Source organism: Bos taurus, chromosome 10 (genome assembly GCF_002263795.3).
Source record: "Bos taurus isolate L1 Dominette 01449 registration number 42190680 breed Hereford chromosome 10, ARS-UCD2.0, whole genome shotgun sequence".
Lineage (NCBI taxonomy): Eukaryota > Metazoa > Chordata > Mammalia > Artiodactyla > Bovidae > Bos > Bos taurus.
The window spans coordinates 69,611,051-69,628,013 of NC_037337.1; the positions used below are offsets into that span (position 1 = coordinate 69,611,051).

Below are 16,963 nucleotides of genomic sequence, written 5' to 3' on the forward strand. Positions count from 1 at the left end.
TTGGAATCATTTTGATTCCTTCTTCCTTGCCCTCCATATTCAATAATCAATAATATATGTCCCCCTGGTTTAATCTTCCGTTTCCTGAATCCACCACTTCCTCTGCATTCCTGTTCTACTCCCCTAGTTCAGGCCTTCACCATCCAGATTAAGGCAGTAGCCTAGCTTCAGCTCTCTTTTGCCCCTTCAATCATGTTACCTATTCCTATCAGCCATCTTTTCAGAGTGTTCATGTTCTTCACCTACTTAATCATTAATGGTTGGTTCTTTATTATTTTTATGTAAAGCCTACACAATTTGCATAGCACTTAAGATTCTTAAGAAACTAACCTTGATCCAAATATTCCAGCTTTACTTGCTTTTTTGATAGACCACGTACCCTAAGATCTGCTCACAGTGAATACACCAGGGACTCATGCACCACACTTTTGCAAGTATGAGTCACCTCTACATGGAATGCCCTCTACCTGTTCCATTTTCTGAAATACTGTCTTTTAAAAGCCTAGCTGAAATCTAACCTTCTTTTGTGAAATCTTTTTGGAGGTACAGGTAATAGAACAAAGTGGTTAAAGCACTGGCTCTGGCAACCCATGGTTATAGTTTGAATTTTGACTCTGTTACTTTTAAGAAATGTAACTTCAGTCAAGTTAGCTATCTTCACTATGCCTCATTTACTTCATTTGTAAAATGGGGGTAACAACAGTACTTAGCCACCATTGTATTTAAGTGCAGTAACAAATGTATTATTAGTAAGGTGTCTCACATATAATAGTGACTCATTCAGTTGAGTCTGACTCTTTGTGACCCCAAGGACTGTAGACCGCCAGATCCTCTGTCCATGGAATTCTCCAGACCAGAATATTGGAATGGGTAGCCATTTCCTTCTGCAGGGGATCTTTCCAACTCAGGTCTCCTGGATTACAGGCAGATTCTCTACCGTCTGAGCCACCAGGGAAGTCAGCCTGACACATAATAGGTGTTTAATAAAAGGCATTCTGTTAAGCACTTATAGTGATGTCAGAAATAAATTAGCTTAAGACGTCATGTCTTAACCCAAATAAGGATATCTGAGAGTATCTTACAGTACTACCAGCTTGCAGTGACCATATACCACTTTGATTAAGAGCTAAGGCTTTTAAATCAGCCCAACGACAGATGTGCATCGTGACTTTGTCACTATGTGACCTTGTGCAAGTGTTACAAAGTGCAGAGAAAAGACACTTGTGATTGTTTTTCATCATCTCTTCTGTCAGCTTTTTAAAGGTATTTCTAGTCCTATGTGGGATCATCTCATTCACTTCTTTTTCATCTAACAAACATTTATTGAAATGCTGTCTTTTGTTCAGTACAGTATTAGAAGTTAGGGATATTAAGTAAAAAGATACTGCCCTCAAAAGTCTAGCCTACTGAGAAAGTTAAAGTATGCAGCTAATAATAAGCCAGTAATAAGTGTTATAATGGGAGCATGAAACTAAGTGCTGTAGAAGCCCACAGCAAGCTGTTATTACATTTGTTAGCTGGTGGGGATGGTACGTAATTAAAACTATTAAAGTTGCCTTTTATTAAACACCTGTAATAGGTTACAAGTGTCTTTTCTCCACACTTTATAACACTTGCACAAGGTCACACAATTAGTGACAAGGTCACAATGCACATCTGCCATTGGGCTGATTTAAAAGCCTTAGCTCTTAATCAAAGTGGTATATGGTCACTGCAAGTGGTAGTATTGTAGGAGGATCTAGTTCTCAGATATCATCTGGGTTCAGACATGACTTCTTAAGCTAATCTATTTCTGATATCACTATAGGTTCTTAACAGTATGCCTACATTTGGAATTACAGAATTTTAGCTTGCTATAGCAGTGATCACAGAGCACTAACAAGGAAACTGAGGGCTGAACAATTTGCCCCGATATAGACTATTTCAAATGAAATTTAACATGTATTAAATCCAGTCTAGATACAGACTTTCTCATATAAAATTGATCTTACTTAAATGTATTTTTATCAGCCTACACAATAATTTTATGATTATTTTCTTTTGAATTTTATTAGTAAAAATATCCTATTGGTATTTAGTCCTTAATGGTCAGATTTCCATTCTCAGAATTGGTTTCACTGATGTACTTTATCATTAATTAACAACTACTCACAATAGCAAGGACATGTATTATAGAAAAACATATGACATGATTTCAGTTCAATTCCTTCGAAATAAATACAAGTCTCATGTTTTTGGCATAAACACTTTACCCTTCTCAATTCAGTGTTACTAATTTGATCACTACAATAAAAGACAACACACCAAAAATTTGTTGTTTCTGAATAAAGCAATTATGAGTAATTTTTATTTAGAATTTTTAAATCTTTACATGTTTTCTGTAATAACTGTTTTCATCCCCCCTACCTGGTTCTACAGCTAAAGCCTCAGAGGCTGAGTGAAGTGAGGAAGCCCCCCTCTTGCATGGGGGAGGAAACACAACATGGGTACTGGAGCTCAAATGAGGTAAAAAGGGTATTACATAGGAGAGTGTATGTGTATGTAAATTTAAAACATACATGTATATACACACACAAAGCCCCACAGCACCATCCACTGAAGAGTGGTGGCACAGACATCTCAATTATAAGCATATCTCATGTACAAACTGTAGTTTCTAAATACCAATTTCCACTAAAAAGATGAAGAAACAGCTGATTCAAACTATAGGGCAGGCAAATACAAGATGAGTTTGGAGAAAGCTGTGTGCCCAATGTAAGAAAGCACTTAAAAAATGATGACAACATGTCTAAAGGACATAGGAGCCAACTTGAAGGGGATCCCATTAACCAAATGTGAGACAATTTGAGGTTCAAAATAAGCAACAGGTTATAATCCTTTGACCAGAAAACCATTAATTCAAACTGAAATTTTGATTAGGAGCAGGCTATATACATAGTTTCAAACTACCTTCTCACAAAATTATTACAAAGGGAAAAAGTAACTTTATAGTAGAGAACCCTGATAGGTAGCACGTAAGCAAGTGATTAAAATGAGTATTATCAGAAATGGTGCACTGAGATTGTGCACTACCTTATAGGCTGCAATGAGAACACAGACTTGCTTTTGTAATATCCCTGCCAAAAAAGCACAACTGGAATCGATTCACAAGGAAATAAATTCAAATTTAGGAACATTTTACATAACTGGCTTATAATCTACAAAAGTGTCAAGGGTAGCAAAAGTCAAGGAAAGACTAAGAAACCATTCCAGAGTGGAAGAAAGTAGAGATACTACAACCTAAAACAACACATGATTTTAAAGTGGATCCTTAGAAATCATTATTGGGACATTCAGTGAAACTCGAAAGGGGTCTCAGGATTAGATGGGAGTAATATATCAGTGTTAATTTCCTGATTTTGATAATTGTATTATGACTATATAGGAGAATTTCTTCTTGTTGGAAATACAAAAGTATTACAGGGTAATGGGGCATCATGACAGTAACTTACTCTCAAAGTGGAAAATTTTTATTTGTACAATATTTAAAACCTTTCTGTAAGTCAGAGATTGTTTCAAAAATTTTTTTTACTTAAAAACCAAAAAACTAATCAATAGATTCCTATTAAAGAGTTGATAAAGGAATTCTATGAGATATGTAGCCCTATAAAACAATTTTAATTATGATGAACTCTTCTGTCCAGCTCCTGGGTCCACTGTGAACATACATGTTCTTCAAAACTGTTTTAGTTTTATGTCATTAATTCACTCAGATAATTCTTTTCACACGGGATTTTCAGAATCTTAAAGACACACACATACTCACACCCTCTTCCTGTTAGGATAGTGACATGTTCATAGGTGCTGTGAGAGAGAGAAGCTAGGTGAGCTCTATTTTTTAATGGAACAAAATGTTTGTATTACTATAAAAATAACTCCTCCCCCTTGTGGCAAAAACTGAAAATACATTCTACTGAAGAATCCTAATATAGAGGCACTTAGTATTATTCCTTATAAAGTATTTTCACATATTTTTATGTGAATCCTCTAAATAGTACACAGCATTTGCAAACAATATACTTAAGAGGTAGTGTCACAGTTTTCTTTAGTTCAGCACTGCCCAGATTCTACCTGGATAATTATAGCAAAAAGCTGAAGGTTTGATAGATTGCCACACAAAATGCCAGAGTTCAAACAAACCAAATTTTTATCCACAGTATAAAGATTAAAATAACACGTAGGTAAAAAGGGGTGGCCCCATTCCAAGGCACCTGTCTATTTAAGATTACAAGGGAATCAAGAAGGCTTCCTACCTCTCAAAATTTAAAAAATCTGAAAGTCCACCACTGAAGATTAATTCCTTGGAGTTGGTTCCATCCAATCTTCAGAGTTAGTTTATTAACGTGAGGATGCTCTGGGAAAAAGACATTTTCCTTCATTTAATATTGCCAATGGTGAAAACAAAAGGAGGTAACTCATCTGAGCTATAAATGAAATTTAACTTATTCCAGATTCTTATCCCTATTCTTAACTTTCTATACTTCTTCCTATTAAGTGACCAGTCACTGATAATTCTATGTTTTATTGACCTTCCAGTGACTATAAAGTAATTTAAGTGGTTTTTGAAAGTAAACTTAATTACAGTTTTAGACTTTTAAATTAAAAGTAGCTCAGTTGGATACTGTCTCTTCAACACAGTAATATAAATATTAGTATCTCAGCTAAAATGAATTATTGACAATTTTAATACATGTTGCACAGTACATATTAATATAGAAAAATACATGTTATCAGCAGCATAATGTTGACCATGTTCTAATCCATTCCACCTGCTCAAATATTAGTGAAAATAATTATATATTTGTAATGCATCACTGCTGTCTAGCACAAATCTATGCCTTCTGAATAAGTGACTTTCCTCTGAGCTTGTTTGCTGTTTGGAGTATGACTGTGATATATTCATATTTCAATTGGCTTCGTATGTACGGTGAGGCAGATAGCAACCTTCTAAACCACTTAGGAAATGAGCAAGTATGGTTAATTACTTGTCTCTCCCCCACAAAAGTGTTATTAATTATAAGAAGTGAAGTTTAGCATTACCTCCCAGATAACAATGTTCAAGTATACAGAGAAAAAAGTGTTCGTTGCTTAGTCATGTCTGACTCTTTGAGACCCTATCGACTGCTACCTGTCAGAGCCCTCTGTCCTTGCGATTCTCTAGGCAAGAATACTGGAGTAAGTTGCCATTTCCTTCTCCAGGGGATCTTTCTAAACCAGGGATCAAACCCAGGTCTTCTACATTACAGGCAGTTTCTTCACTGTCTGAGCTACCAGGGTAAGCCCAAAAATATAGAGTGAAAGTGCCAATCACTCAATCAAGTCTGACTCTTTGCAACCCCATGGACTACACAGTCCATGTAATTCTCCAGGCCAGAATACTGGAGTGGGTAACCTTTCCCTTCTCCAGGGGATATTCTCAACCCAGGGATCGAACCCAGGTCTCCTGCATTGCAGGCAGATTCTTTACCAGATGAGCCACAAGGGAAGCCCCGAAAGTATACAGGGCCTCGTTTAAAAATATCAGTCTTTTTAAGCCCAGGGTTACCAACCTAGCTGCTTCAAATCACCAATTAAAATTCTTATTTTCTAATGTGTCAGATTTCTCTTCTACATACACTTGAGGGTTGTTTCTCCCATTAAATTAGGAAAGAGAAAGACGGATCAGTAGTGAGAATAAAAGTTAAGAGTTAAGGCAATTTTAAAAAGATTAAATATGCAATATTTGATTACATGAAAATGATAGCCTATTGCTAATACACTGCTAGTACATTTTTCTCTTATGTTTTCACTCTAGCATTAGCTATTTTAAGACTACCAGTGCACTAAATGATCAACAGAACTGGCAAACTTACGACATTAAAATAGTTTGTTTCTGAAGGCAGAAATACTGATTTCTTCATATCTTTAAAGGTGGAATTGTCGTTCACCCCTGTTACAAAATATGGCACAAAATATCTGAATTCTATTGCAAAAATTATAACTCAAGTAGCACTATGATTACACAAAATAATACTAAAGAACTTTTTGAAGAAAAGATTTCTAGTAGGCACAAACTTAATATTCAATTAAATTGCATGACCACTTATAAAATTTTAAAACCAAATTTTAAAAGTATGACCACACAATGGACACATTAAAAAAAAGTCTAACAGTAAATTAGTTATTAGCTCTGTATCTCAATTTCATAATCTAAACACTATAATGAGAACCAAATATTGGATGAAAGGAAAGATTAAGCAAAACTAATGAGCCCATCAAACTAAAGGACCCAGGGTCGCATAGAGTCGGACACGACTGAAGTGACTCAGCAGCAGCAAGGAGAAAAGTGTACAGAACACAAAGAGCGAGAATGATTCGGGTTTCAATCTGAGCCTTTTACTTAGCTACAGATCTTGAGCAGATCTGCTTAAAACTTTCTGGGGAATGGGTAACTTCAAATGGAGATAACAGTACTCTGCTCTTAGGGCTGCTTTGAAACCAAATGAAATAACGTATGCAAAGGGCTTAGCACAATGCACAGGACTTGAGTCAATAAATATAGCTATAATTACCTTTATTATGCATCAAAATTTTTTAAAGGCTGTTTTTAGTTTATGTAGAATTACTTAAAGTAACAATATGGACTGGTTCTTTTCCTCCAAAGTACACAATGTATTTCAGGACAGACTTTCTCAAGCAAAGAGAAGTACCAGAGAACTGAATACAGCTAAACTAATTGGATGAAAACACACAATGCTTTGTATGTCAAATTCTCCACTAGAAATTATGCTTCTAGAAAACATCTCACACTTCTGAGTCAAAGGGCAAATAAGAGTAATACACAGAATATCTCTGCATTAAAACAAAAAAAAGCGTTTCAAACTCCAAGATGTGAGTTTTTGAAGTCACTAACAAATCACACACCCAGGAAACCTGACTCTCACATGCAGTTCAAGCATGCCTTAGGAAATATATAAACATGACCACCTTAACAGGTTTTCTGGCATTTCAGGAACAAAAATCTCTTTATCTTGCTAGATGTAAATACTCATCATCATAGATGAGCAAAAGGCATTTTAAGGAAGCAGCAAATTCTCCACTTTGAATCTATCTACTGGGTGATAATTAAATTATTTTATGATGTGAAATATTTCAAGTGAAAGAGAAAAGAGATAGTCTAAACTATACCATAAATTAACTTACTTAGAAGCTCTCTTTAAAAGAAGAAAGGTGCTAGGGATTTGCAACAATGGTGGTACTCAAAATGAGGCTACTAATAATTGACTTAGAATAGCCAGATAGCCAACTGCCTAAGGATGCATCCAGCCATTATGTAATAATTCCTCATAAGAAGTATTCATCTACTTTGGTTAGCTGTCATTTTCAATATCACCTGCATTCTGTATTTCACTTTCTGTATCGTTTTATGAAAACATAATACACGCAAGCTTTTTCTTGAGTGTTTCTGCATATTCTAAAAATGCAGTGTTTAAGAGCATATTTTTAACTTCAAAATATTATATAAACATTGCATGTTAGGTCATGTGAAACTGGAAAATTATGAAGATTCTCCTTATTCAAATGCTGGCTAAAGTTACTAATGTACAAAGCTCCTTTATCACTACCTAAAATTTTACCATATGCATATGAAGACATTTTACTTATCTATCATCTCTTTTGAGTCATATATATTTGGGGCAAAATTTCATACTGTCCACTAATATGAAAACTACTTTAAAAATCAAATATAACAAATCCAAAGAATGCACACTGTTTTATACAATCAATTTTTTTCTTAGAGAAATTTTTTGTTCCTAATTTTGATTATATAGTCAAGTATTTTTCTGCTTAAAAAGGAAATGAGAAAACCAATGCCATGAAAAATAAGGAACATCTTAAAAATTCAATAAAAAATAATTTATAAAATTCAGTATGATGTCTTCAAAATGTAAAAATGGAGTGAAATAAAAAAACAACTACAGGGAATTTGTTTATTGAGCAATAATGTTAACACTTCTAAATTAAGTATTCACTTATGAGTTTTCTTTGTTAGTGTCCTGTCAATGGTCATAATGCAAAATATTGCACAGAACTCAAATATAAAAATAAAAATTAACAAAAGAGCTAAGCAACAAATATATGCTTTACATTTAAAAAATTAATCCAAACAAAATAATTTGAAACACTTCTCTGATGTGGAAGTCTTATAATGTTCTCTCATGTTTTATTTGATATTTTTTCCCTTTTTTTTAAAAACAAATTGACACTGTACAAAGAGTTCAAATGGCCAGTAAAACTACTGCTTTAAAACTGTTGGCTTTAAGTAACAGAGGTATAATCTGAATTCACATCAGAGCTTTCTAAAATGGCAACAGTACAGCACATGACTTTCTCTAACATCCAAACCTGTTCTGGCTTTCCTTTGGCTAAGGAATAGAAAACTAGACAGCCTTCCAAAGCTGCCACAATTTCCTAAAATGCTTTGATAAATGTTGGCATACTTTATTTCTCTTGCTTACCTTGATAACACTGGGCTAAACAGAAAATGAGGAAAATTCAGTTACAAGTAACTTAAACAGTAGCTAGCTCACTCTGGACCTGGAAGTTTCAGTAAAGTTGAACATTCAGAAACATATTCTTAAATGTAGTTTTCCAAAATTAGGCCAAAAAGCCTATATTAGAGGAAAAAGAAAAGCCAAAAATGAGTCAAACATTGAAGTTTATCTGTTCCTGGAAGACTATGAATAATACAATGGAAGCTGAAACACTACATACAGCTAAGAACGCATTCTTGCAGAGAAAGTTTATAGTTAAAAATTTTTTAAAATTTCCACTTGATATTTAAAATTTTATAAGTGATGTATTATGTCACCATATTAAGCCAATTCAATTAACTACACTCAATAGGAATCACTTCAGAAATGCCTTGAAAAAGATAATGACAGACACTATATATTTAAAAACTACTAGTCCTTACAAAGTTCATCTCTGGACTAGAATATAATGCTGACTATCAATTTCCAATTCCTCTTAGAATAGAAGACTACCTGCATGTTTAGCCATTCCATCTTATTTCAGTTTAGCATAAGGATAAAAATCTTAAAGGATTGCATTGCTGCTAAACACTGCCAATAATTCTCATATGCACCATTTAGTCTATACCTCACTTTTTTACTTCCCTTATAATATTAAAATAATGAATAAATATGGTCCTTTAGTTAACTCCCTCTACTTTATCTTAAGTGAAATATAAAATAAGGTAGCTTTATTAATTTCTTGCTAGCATTGGCTTAAATTCTGTTTACCAAATAAGAAACTGTAAACTTTTATTTTTCCTTTTACCCAGAAAGCAGATGTATTTTGATCCACCACTAATACCTACATAAAATGTATTTCATTTTAGTTTTATTTATAACATTTTTTTTGGAATAGTATTACTGTTGTACCTCAGAAAAAATTCAATGAACCAACTACAGAAATTATGCCCAATTTTCAACCTTTGAAATAGGTAAAAAGTTCTCCAGGAAAACTTAAAAATAATCTGATTAACAATTACCAGTGCTGAAAAGGTCATTGAAAATTGATAAATAATAAATGAGTCTTGCTGTATTTTACCCAACATTAGTGCAAAACAGGAAGCTGAAATTTCCCAATGGACTATGTTAAAGAACATGAACTGGAATACTGGTAACAATCTCATTTACCTTCTGACATCAACATTTTCCAGGATGAAAACAATGACATATAGCTTTACAGAGTTTGAAATTTATATAAGTTCAGAAATGGAATTAAAACTTAAGGAAAAAGCAAAATATTCTTAGTATTGTCCAAATTTCAAATAAAACCTCAAGGGTAAGTATGGCTGCTGTTTTTCCAAACAGTCATTTTTCAATAAAATGTTGGCTGTGTCATAAGAAACCTTCTGTGCTTTCTATCAACCAAGGCTTGCTGGAGTACAATACATTTCCCTTGTAAATTCAACCTCAGCTGAAATGTCGAGCAAGGCGGGCAGATCTATAGTCAGCACGAAGTTGTACGAAGGAGTGAAGAATGTTCTTGTCCAGATTAGCAAGTTGTTCTCCTGAGCAGACTTGCTTTAAATTATCTGGGTTTACTACCAGAAGATTGCAAAGTGCATGCAGAGTATCAAAAAGCTGTAATACCAGAGGAATCTGAATTGAGGTAAGAGAAGGAAAAAAATATTTCTAGTTTTATAATCAGTTTGTAAATTCTTCTCACTTATGTACTATCAGGACTTAACTAATGTTAAAGAGTTCAATGTTAGAATTTTTAAAAGCTACCAAAGTGTTAAAAAACTCAAATATTTCAGACATTATATAAACTCAACATAATTTTTTTGAAAAGATTCATACTGTGCCAATTTACTCAAACAGTAATAATCATTTATACTTTTGTAAAGCAGAACTAATTATCATTAATTTACAGCTTTTTTAAATAATTTAAACATTGGGTGGAAACTAATTTCAGAGAGATATACATGAAGAAAGAACATATTTTCTTGATATATGATATACAGCATTAGTTATGGGCATTAATAAGGTCATCTGGACTATGGAACTAAAATACAGCATTTTCTAAAAGCTCAAAGCAAAAATGTGTTAATACTGACTGGAATAATACTTTTTCATTTAGGAAATATCAGATCTGTCTCGTTACAGTATCGACAAAAGTTATAAACTTTCCGCTAATGATTATGTCAGTATACATTTTTATGATCTGACTTATGTTCTTGAACTTATTTACAAGTTTGATATTTGTGAATACATACCTTGAAGTCTTTGGCACACTTCCTATACTCAGCTACATCACAAATTGCTAACATGCCACCCATACAGCTATAGGAATATTGTTGAAGATGCTCATAAATAAGTCGATGAAAACGTACTCCAAGTTCCATCAAAACTGTATCCACATTCTTCCCATCCATGGAATTTTTAATCTTCTCCACTTGTTTTCTTACGTAAGCACAGACTTTAACACAGGCCTGTAAAATTTTTTCTACACTTATTACACAGAAATATGTATCAGCTTAGCTAAGGAGAAAATACATATAATTTCTCATTAATCTCTAAGAATTAAAAAAAAAAAACACTTGGAGCATAATAAGATACATCAATGAAATGTTACTAAGAGTACAAATAAGGCAGATATTCTTACTAGCATATTAAATCATTTTACTCACATTAGTATACTGAATCAAAACATTGTTTTCATCTTCTGGCTTAAAATCTGTTTTCTTTTGTTCTGCAGCCAAGATATGCTTCATTTGTCCAATCATACAATTTAATGTCCTAGAGAATTGAGAATACCATGTATTTGATCCATTTAATTTACTTTAATTTATATTATTTATTCTAAATTAAATTTAAATTATTTAATTTCATGTCACCATAAAACTATTTTACTATTGGTATACTTCAGATTTTAAAACAAGTAAATTCTAGATCTTGATAGCAAAGAAATCTTAGTTTTTATTAGCTTCCTGCTCAAAACACAGGGCAAAGATTCATTTGTCCATTACTTTATTTAAAGAAATCTTAAAGATCTTAGAAGACTGTCACTAATTCATTTCCTTCACAAGTATATTTGGAGAATGCTTAGGAAGGGAGTAAGATAGAACAACTTATAAGGAATGGCCAAAGTTTGGAAGAACAGGTGAGAAGAACCCAAGTTTCACAGTCTAAGGATAAGCAGGAGGCTGAATAAGTGGTACTGAAGGCCCAGTTGAGAAATGAAGTATGAGTTTGTAATGCAACGAACAATGTCTGAGTTTTGTGACATTCTCCAACAGCAATAAGCCATCCAGTTATCAGAATAACAGAATCTGCATTAATCCAGAGTTTAGGATCTGTAAGATAGTTATGATCAAAGGAAATAAATTTTAGGGTAATTATGAGGGAGTAATTAAAGATACGGAACAAGCAATCTAAGCGTTAACAGTGAATAAAACAAAGCTGGGAAAGGACAGATTGGCAAGAATAAACAAAGCTGTAAAGGACAGATTGGCAAAAGGCAAAGATATTTAGAGCTAGAGTTCCTGTAAGTAACTTATATTCGTTTATGTCTTCTTGAATGGAAGAGAAAAGACAATTACAGGAAGTAAAAATATGCCCAAACCTGGTAGCATGGGCTTTAGAATTTGAGTTCCAGTTCTACCAGCATTAACTGTATGATCTCTAGCAAACTACTTCATTTCTTTAAGCCTTCACTTCCTCATCTGTAAAATGGAAATGGTATTTCTTACTTAAATGAAATTATACAAGTAAAGATCCTTGTACTGTGCCAGTGAAAGAAAGTGAAAGTAATAATTACCCAGTCGTGTCCAACTCTTTGCAAACCATGGACTGCAGCTCTCCAGGCTCCTAGTCCATAGGATTTCTCAGGCAAGTATACTGGAGTGGTTTGCCATTTCCTGCTCCAGGGGATCTTCCTAAACCAGGGACCAAACCTGGGTTTCCTGCATTGCAGGCTAATGAAATTATACAGATAAAGATCCTTGTATTGTGCCAAGCATATAGCAAATGCCTGATAAATGCTTGATAAATAGATGACTATCATCAGCAACATATGTCCACTATCATCTCAAAAGACAGAATCCACCACTCCATATTATGAACAGGTAATTAACTAAAATAAACATCAAAAAAATTTTCAAATGTAGAGTTTTCACTCAATGGAAGTTACTTTTAAAAACTGGTATATTAATTCAATGCATTTCAGATATAAGCCTGAAATCTTCTGGGTTACATACTATTTTTAAGGAGTCTGGAGAGAGGAAGAGGAAGAGGGAAAGGGAAGGGAGGGAGGCAGGGAGAGACGGGGAGAGAGAGGGAGGATGGGGACAGAGAGAGACAGAGTGTCTACAGCAGCATTTACAAAAAAAAAAAAAAAAAGATTTTCAAATTGAATTGGTCTAAAGTTAATCTAAACCTGCTGACTTCCATAAATAATAAATCTGGAATCCAATAAAATGACATTATTAGGATGAAATAAATATGTAAAAATAAAATCAAACATTATAGCAGGATAGTGGAATTCAAATAGACTTTTTTCTTGTCTGAAAATATTTTTCATGTTGTTATAATGGTGTTTTTACAAATAAAAAAAAGCAAGAGAAATAGTAAAACTAAAAACTTGCCTATCAATGCCAGTATCCAATTTCATCTCCATCTGTTCAATTATTTCTTTTTTTTTCTGAAGGCATTCAGATAATTTAGGAGAAGAGCTATTGAATGTTTAAAGGGGGAATAAAAATCATATTAGTAACCTTAGAATTCTGAAAGTTTTCACAATTCCTGCTTATTGTTACATACCTAGACACACATACACACACTTAATTTTAATTTGCTTCCAAATCCAAGAAGCATATGAACAGTAATTATTTAGTATTCACTACACTCAATTCATTACAATAGTCATGATAGGAAAAATTTATCATCTAAAACAGGAGGATTTAGATTTATTATTTTCATCTCTGAGGAGCTATCCCTTTAGAATATAAACATGATTTTGGAATTATTTGGTTTCCTTTTTAATTACATTTCTGGTGTACTAGTAAGAAAAATAACAGGCTCTTGAAACTATAGTAAATTACATTAATTAAAATTTGTAGACTAACACTCAATCCAGTTGTATTTAGCTTTCCTATATTAAAAACCAACCGCATGAATCGCAGCACACCAGGCCTCCCTGTCCATCACCAACTCCCGGAGTTCACTCAAACTCACGTCCATTGCGTCAGTGATGCCATCCAGCCATTTCATCCTCTGTCATCCCCTTCTCCTCTTGCCCCCAATCCCTCCCAGCATCAGAGTCTTTTCCAATGAGTCAACTCTTCGCATGAGGTAGCAAAGTATTGGAGTTTCAGCTTTAGCATCATTCCTTCCAAAGAACACCCAGGACTGATGTCCTTTAGAATGGACTGGTTGGGTCTCCTTGCAGTCCAAGGGACTCTCAAGAGTCTTCTTCAACACCACAGTTCAAAAGCATCAATTCTTTAGCGCTCAGCTTTCTTCACAGTCCAACTCTCACATCCAAACATGACCACTGGAAAAACCATAGCCTAGTGACTAGATGGACCTCTGTTGGCAAAGTAATGTCTCTGCTTTTGAATATGCTATCTAGGTTGGTCATAACTTTCCTTCCAAGGAGTAAGCGTCTTTTAATTTCATGGTTGCAATCACCATCTGCAGTGATTTTGGAGCCCAAAAAAATAATGTCTGACACTGCTTCCACTGTTTCCCCATCTATTTCCCATGAAGTGATGGGACCGGATGCCATAATCTTCGTTTTCTGAATGTTGAGCTTTAAGCCAACTTTTTCACTCCCCACTTACACTTTCATCAAGAGGCTCTTTAGCTCCTCCTCACTTTCTGCCATAAGGGTGGTGTCATCTGCTTATCTGAGGTTATTGATATTTCTACTGGCAATCTTGATTCCAGCTTGTGCTTCATCCAGTCCAGCATTTCTCATGATGTACTCTGCATATAAGTTAAATAAGCAGGGTGACAATATACAGCCTTGATGTACTCCTTTTCCTATTTGGAACCAGTCTGTTGTTCCATGTCCAGTTCTAACTGTTGCTTCCTGACCTGCATACAGATTTCTCAAGAGGCAGGTCAGGTGGTCTGGTATTCCCATCTCTTTCAGAATTTTCCAGTTTATTGTGATCCACACAGTCAAAGGCTTTGGCATAGTCAATAAAGCAGAAATAGAGTTTTTCTGGAACTCTCTTGCTTTTTTGATGATCCAGCAGATGTTGGCATTAGACCTCGTTAAAAAGTAAACTTCCTTTCAAAATGTGATTCAGAGATCACAAGTAATCTTTATCTTTGAGATCAATTCTAGACTAATAATTACTTGGTATATCAATGTTTATAAAAAATGTCTAGAATTTTATCTTTTATATGAATATTTTTCCTCTTATGACAGTACTACACATACAATTTTATAAAGCATGCTCACATACACACTACTTCACATAATTCTCATATGCTTCAAAAGTTCACATAAATTGACAGGAAGATATAAACCAAATCTTATTTAATATCTCATCAAAACTTGTCCTACTGATGGCATAAAATTGTTACTGCAGGTCTTTTCATTATAACAAGTGGGAACAAGCTAGAAGTCACCTTTCATACAGATTTAGGTTTATGACACAGTGTTTTCAAATAAAACAAAATTAATACCACAGAAGGAAGAGAATACAGAAGGCAAGGAAGAGTTTATGTTACTTTTTAAAATTTTTCTTTAAACTTCACATCTTTGAGATAGATATTATTATTTCCATACAAATTACCACACTACATTATTTGCAAATGGTAAATGTTAAATACTTGATGTCAAATTTCTGCTGTCAAGAGATGAAGGGGAGGAAAGAAGCAGGTTACAAATGCTTACATACACCCTGAGAGCAACTAGGTTGCTTATTTCACACCCTCCTGCCCTGTTTGATGTTTCAGTGAACAGATATTACCTTTAAAATTTAACATAAAGTAGAATATTATAGTATTCTTTGAAATACCAATGAAAATCAGACAATTTGACTAACCTTATTAGTGGCATAAGGTGATCATTAAACTGCTTGTCAAAAAGATGAAAAATAGTATTGGCCTGGTGCACAACATCCAAAAAATAGAGATTTGCATTCTTAGAATCTGAAGAAGGAATTCCTAAAGTTGGAAGGCATGTATATGTTAGAATCATATTAAAGAAATTCATCTAGGCAACAGAAAAAAGAATGTGGATAACATGCATAAAAAAGAACTGCTGTTTCAATAAGTCAGCAATAATTTTTGTGGACAAAAAATAAAATTAAGCTCGTTAATACCAAAGTTTTAATGCCAAATTTTCACCATATACTCAAGTCTTCATTGTTTGCTGAGATAAATCAAAGACTAAACTTGTAAGTGAATCATCTTGGACTATACCTTCTCCTTCCCCACCTTCTTGTGCCTAAAGATTCACATGAACCATGAACACACTTCTATTAATACCATTTTTCTTATAACCAAGCCTCATTGTTGGAGAAGGAAATGGCAACCCACTCCAGTATTCTTGCCTGGAGAATCCCAGGGATGGGGGAGCCTGGTGGGCTACCGTCTATCGGGTCGCACAGAGTCGGACACGACTGAAGTGACTTAGCAGCAGGCCTCATTACCTCTGATAACAGGTAAAATAATTTTCTTATTAGTTCAAATTTCCTAATCTTTCATGCTGTATCTTGTGGCCAGAGTAAGGTACTTAACATATTTCACTATGTTCTCTATCATTTCCTCAAAAATATTCAAAGACTCCTCACTGTCAACAAAATAAATTCCTGATTTTCACCATTGTATTCAAGCCACTTCACATTCTGACTGCAAAACAAACAGCTGACCTCTTCAGATTTCAGTTTCCTCTTTTGCAAAAGAGTAATAGTTAAATTCCAAGGTGCCTACTAACCATAGACATTTATGTTCCTAGCTAAAATTAAAAGGCATAAAGGACCAGGAGAAATATTCAGAGAAAAGGAGAATTAAAAGTTTAATACCTAGAGTTCTTTACAGAAGGATGATTTTTTTCCCCAAAGTTTTAAAACAATGTTTTTATTTTCCCACAAATGACAAAATCACAACTGGCAAGAAAACTAAAGTCTCCAACACAAACTTACAAGAGAAAAAAGTAGTCAATACACCCGTATGTATTAAATACTAATCCCAGCTATTAATGAAAGACATGATAAGGCAATAGTTATGTATGTCTTTAAATTACTAAATTATTAAAGTTCTTATAGAAAATTCAGTGAGGGTAGAAAAATGGGTATAAGCATATACACCAGTAACAGTATAGATTAGTGGGGAAAAAAATCCTTAGGAAAACAGTTTGTTTATATGCACCGAAATTTTTAAAATTTGCAACACACTTTGATCCGGTAATTTTA

At 33.9% G+C, this 16,963-nt stretch overlaps 1 protein-coding gene across 1 annotated transcript in view; it reads right to left on the minus strand.

Annotated features, from left to right (window-relative positions):
* Positions 1 to 8,214: 8,214 nt before the first annotated feature.
* The window catches only part of EXOC5 (exocyst complex component 5), a 51,828-nt gene continuing 43,079 nt past the window's right edge, over positions 8,215 to 16,963 (minus strand). Inside the window, exons 14-18 of the mRNA NM_001192711.2 lie at positions 15,593 to 15,713; positions 13,178 to 13,264; positions 11,222 to 11,330; positions 10,808 to 11,023; positions 8,215 to 10,190 (exon numbers count right to left, since the gene is read on the minus strand). Of these exons, the coding sequence (NP_001179640.1) occupies positions 10,002 to 10,190; positions 10,808 to 11,023; positions 11,222 to 11,330; positions 13,178 to 13,264; positions 15,593 to 15,713 (722 nt within the window). The 3' untranslated portion in view covers positions 8,215 to 10,001. The remainder of the gene's footprint in view (positions 10,191 to 10,807; positions 11,024 to 11,221; positions 11,331 to 13,177; positions 13,265 to 15,592; positions 15,714 to 16,963) is intronic.